Source organism: Sinocyclocheilus anshuiensis, unplaced genomic scaffold (genome assembly GCF_001515605.1).
Source record: "Sinocyclocheilus anshuiensis isolate Anshui unplaced genomic scaffold, SAMN03320099.WGS_v1.1 scaffold3384, whole genome shotgun sequence".
In the NCBI taxonomy this organism is placed as follows: domain Eukaryota; kingdom Metazoa; phylum Chordata; class Actinopteri; order Cypriniformes; family Cyprinidae; genus Sinocyclocheilus; species Sinocyclocheilus anshuiensis.
In genome coordinates, this window is record NW_015548415.1 from 10,524 (window position 1) to 15,510 (window position 4,987).

Sequence of the window (4,987 nt, forward strand, 5' to 3'; positions counted from 1 at the left end):
TTAAATAATGCACATTAAAAAAAAAACATCATCACATTGAAAGTCACTCCAAAGCAAATCACCTTCACATTCTTATCGGTTTGTGATAAATCCAGACAGTACATCCTTAAACAATCATGAAAAATTAACATGCAAATGTTTACAAATGACTTTAATGCAGCGCTGTCGCGCCGGTGGGCGGGGCCTCGATTATGTCATCGGAACGGGGCGTGGCCGCCACGGTTACGTCAGCGCGGGCGCAGCGCGTTTATGCGAGTGAAGTGCGTGAGGAAACTTTCACAGAGTGTGTTTGTGATTATTTGTGTGTGTGTGTGTGTGTGTGTGTGTGTGTGTGTGTGTGTGTGTGTTCGCGGAGGATATGCGGGATTTCTCCTCGTAAGAAGTGTCTCTTCATGGATCTGATCGACAGGTAATCCGCGCTCGTGTCTTGATTACATTAATGATCAGAATGAACACGACCTGCATGTTTTATGTCACGATATTAACTTTAAACTATCCGTTTCCCTGTCATGTGTCGTATTGTTGTGTAAATATCGTTTTTAAAGAGACTCGTACAAACGGCGCATTTAAAAACACAGTTCAGCTCAATAGTCTCCTAAAGTGTTTCTGACTAGCGAAGAATCTCATCTCATGGATAAATATATTAATATAAGTGAAAAGAAGAGGAGTACTGAGTACTTTATCACTGAATGAGCATGTTTTAACTTTAAGTTTTGACTATCAGGGTTTATTTTGGTTTTATATTATGAGACCGAATTCAAAATTCCTACAATCACATGTTGATATTTTACTTTGGTTTCATGTGAATTTTGTGAAATCTGACCAATCATAATTCCTCCAATTGCAGGTTGATGTTTTGTTTTAGTTTCATATGATTAATCAGATTTCACACACACACTTAAAAAAAAAACTAAATTCCTACAAGTGCAGATTTATGTTTTATTTAGTTTGTTAGCTATATGATGTGTCAGATTTCACAAACGTCGTAACTCCTACAGTTACAGCTTGGCCTCAGTTCTGCGTGTTTTTAACGCTGTGTTTGTGTTTCAGAGGCGTGTGAGCGTTTCACGTTACTGGTCTTGATGGCCGCTGTTACCGTCGCTGTGCTGCTCTTCTTCTTCTTCGCTCGATCCCCTTCGCTCTCCGCTGTCGTCTCGCGCGATCATGACCCGCTCTCCAGCGCCGCGCGCCGCCTGCCAGACATCATCATCATCGGCGTGAGGAAGGGCGGCACGCGCGCTCTCATCGAGATGCTGAGTCTCCACTCGGACGTCGCCGCGGCTCAGAGCGAAGTGCACTTCTTCGACTGGGACAGTCACTACCGGCGCGGCGCGGATTGGTACGTGTCCCAGATGCCGCTCGCTCGCTCGGGTCAGCTGACGGTGGAGAAAACCCCGGCGTACTTCACCTCCGCCCGCGTTCCTGAGCGCATCCGACGGATGAATCCTGACGTGCGGCTGCTGCTGATCGTCCGCGAGCCGGCCGAGCGACTGCTGTCCGATTACACGCAGGTCTTCCACAACCGTCTGGAGAAACGCAAGCGGCAGCAGACGCTCGAGACGCTGCTGATGCGCGACGGAGAGCTCAACCTGGACTACAAGGCCTTGAACCGCAGTCTGTATCACGTCCACATGCGGCGCTGGCTCGACGTGTTTCCCAGGAGCTGCGTTCATCTGGTGGACGGAGACGCGCTGATTAGAAACCCTCTTCCGGAGATGAAGAAGGTGGAGGAGTTCCTTCATCTGGAGCCGCAGATAAACGCCTCCAACTTCTACTTCAACCAGACCAAGGGCTTCTTCTGTCTGCGCGACCGCCGGCGCGAGCGATGCCTGCACGGCTCTAAAGGTCGCAAGCATCCGCGCGTCGCGCCTGAAATCCTGCGCAAACTCTACGACTTCTTTCACGAACCCAATCAGAAGTTCTTTGAGATGGTCGGAAGAACATTCGACTGGAAGTGAGAAGCGGGTGAACGTCGAATAAGCTGAGAATCAACACGCAAGGAATCGCTCCTGAAGTAACTGGAACATTTCGACATGAAACAACCCGTAATGTGACAAACTCAAAGTTTTTTTTATGATTTCATGATTATGGAGTCTAGTTTTTGACGAATCGTTCACAGTAAGATCTGGATGTGAGTGGAGTTCGTTTTCAGAGCTGTTAATAAACCTTATATTTAGATATATGGACATATGCATGTGAAATACATCTATGTTATATGTTAATGCGTGACGGTAATGATCAAAATACTGTTTCCCTGCTGCTAAGTTTATGAATGTGTGTTTGTGTCTTTATATCAGTCTGTGTTACAGCACAGTTCCTCATTAATTTCATGACATAGTCTGTGTATTCTGTTTATTACATTCTTTATATGAAGGAATCTTTCAGTAATAAAGATATTTTTGCTATGATCTGGTGTTTTCTGTTGTTCTGACAGTCTTTTGCTGACTGTGTGTGTGTGTGTGTGTGTGTGTGAGAGTGTGTGTGTGTGTGGACTTATGCTTGGAGAATTTCCTGGTTTTTGACTTTAGTTTTCTGTCGTCTGTAATCATCCTAATGTTTAATTTGTTATAGGAGTGTAACGTTGTTCTTTGAACTGTTATTGTGTAACGTGAGTGAAAGTGTAACATGAGAACACCACATACGTGTGCACTGTTTTCTCTGTGTGTGCGTGTGAGCTCTGCTCATGAAAACATTGTTTCGCTGTTGCAGTGCAGTCGGTTTCATTGTGTTTTATTGGTAGAACTGAACAGTTTCCAGAGGAACATCAGAAGTTGATTCAGTGGATTCTTTGTGGTCTTGTACAGTTTTTATCGTCTTACTTCTCGTCAGTGATTGAGCAACTGAAACAGTTCTTCATTAAAATCATCTGTGCATGTCTGAGTCTGATCTCAGAGGTTGTTTTGTGGTGTTTTATATTTCATGTGTATGATGTGGTGTTTTTCCAGCGATCGGTCCAGATGAATCAGATCTGCATGTTTACATGATTCACTGTCCATAAGCTCCTTAGTTTAGTTTGAAATGCACAGCTGAAATGTTACCATTCTTTCTATGTGTGTGAGTGTGAGTGTGTGTGTGTGTGTTTGTTCCTACTTAACCATATTGTGAGGACAGATTTGTACCCATATGTGAGCTGAACCTGAACAAACCACCTTGAGGATGTCCTCATTTGCAAAAACAGTATAAACATGAAATAAAAAAAGTTTGTTTTATTGTGGAAAAATGCAGAACATTATTAGTTCGGATTAGTGTGTGGCTTTGGTTTAGTTTAGTTATAGTTTTAGCTGTGTATATAAACATTAGAAGTCTTTGCTATGACCCCATTTAGATAAGTGTGTGTGCGTGTGTGTGTGTGTGTGTGTGTGTGTGTGTGTGTGTGTGTGGTCACAGTGACATTAGCAGCTCTGGATGAATGTGGTTTTCCTGCTCATGTTTGTCCTCGTGGATCGTTCAGGACACATTTCCTAAAGCTGCTATTCCATGATTCAGCATTAAACACTTTTTCAGCATTAAACACTCACTAAGCTGCATTTATTATAAAACGGTGAAATATTATTACAGTTTAAAACAGCTGTTTTCTATATGAATCGCTATGGTAAAGTAAGTGTGTGTTTGTGCGTGCACTCAGAACACACTCGCCACAAACACGCGTGTAACATCACAGTGACATTAGCAGCTCTGGATGAATGTGGTTTTCCTGCTCATGTTTGTCCTCGTGGATCGTTCAGGACACATTTCCTAAAGCTGCTATTCCATGATTCAGCATTAAACACTTTTTCAGCATTAAACACTCACTAAGCTGCATTTATTATAAAACGGTGAAATATTATTACAGTTTAAAACAGCTGTTTTCTATATGAATCTGTTAAACTGTAATATATTTCTGTGATGCGCAGCTGTATTTTCAGCATCATTACTCCAGTCTTCAGTGTCACATGATCTTCAGAAATCAGTATAATATGCAGATTTGCTGCTGAATAAACACACACACACACACACACACAAAAGAAATTAATACTTTTAGTCAACAAGGCTGCATTTAATTAAATCAAAAGTGACTGTAAAGACATTTCTAATTTTACAAAAGATTTAATGCTGCTCTTTTGAACTTTCTATTCATCTGTGAATCCTGAAAAATAAAATGTATCTCAGTTTCCACAAAACTATTGTGCAGGGCAGGACTTAGGGGCCCCTGGGCTTGAGGTTATGTTTGGGCCCTATACACTACACTGCAAAGGCCCTCAAATAGAACATCATTCTGGAGTAACACAAAATACACAAACATATGCTTTGAGGTTCACAAATAATACAATTAATATGCAACATGTCTAGGCTATAGTAAAAGTTTAAATGTAATATTAAACATTCATTATAATATAATAAACAGGATGTGTTCTCTCAGTTGAGAAATCAAAACCCTGAAATAACTTTGAGCAAAAAATAAAAAAAGCCAGAGATGTTGGCTTATTAGTATTATAAAAGTTATTGTCATATCTCTGTCCTCTTATTGGTTCTGCTGTTTCTTCTGTTTTCTTTCCGATGGAGCAAAATGGGATTTTGTGTCTGAAAGTTACTCTGTAAGTTGTTGTTTATTGTACATTTGCGATCGTGCAGATATTCGGGAAAACAAACAGCACTCTTGTTTGTGTGATAGGCTAAGTCCTATATCATAGGCATAGCTATGTTATAAAAACAGAAACTCATTAAATTGCTATTTTTTATTTAAAACCATTTTCATGACATTTCTTCCCCACTATGTGTAGCCTAATGGCAGTAAGACGAGAGAGAGCGCTCAAAACTCATCAGATGATCGCATAATTTAGTGGAACATTAATATATAGTAATATAGAATCATCCTCTGGAAAGAAATTAGGTGTGAACATTTGAGAAATTATCATTATCTTTCTAAATGCACGCTCTTTGGGGCTAAAGGCTTAATGGAGCTGTTTAAAGTAGCCATGTGATAAAACCAATCGGCGCACACGCGATT

General features: G+C 41.1%; 1 protein-coding gene across 1 annotated transcript; it reads left to right on the forward strand.

The window, feature by feature from the left end:
• Nucleotides 1-278: 278 nt before the first annotated feature.
• On the forward strand, nucleotides 279-2,408 carry LOC107656739 (heparan sulfate glucosamine 3-O-sulfotransferase 1-like). Its single transcript, XM_016444679.1, has 2 exons — nucleotides 279-409; nucleotides 1,051-2,408. The coding sequence occupies exon 2, from the start codon at nucleotides 1,083-1,085 to the stop codon at nucleotides 1,956-1,958; it is 876 nt and encodes a 291-aa protein (XP_016300165.1). The 5' UTR covers nucleotides 279-409; nucleotides 1,051-1,082; the 3' UTR covers nucleotides 1,959-2,408.
• Nucleotides 2,409-4,987: the final 2,579 nt, after the last annotated feature.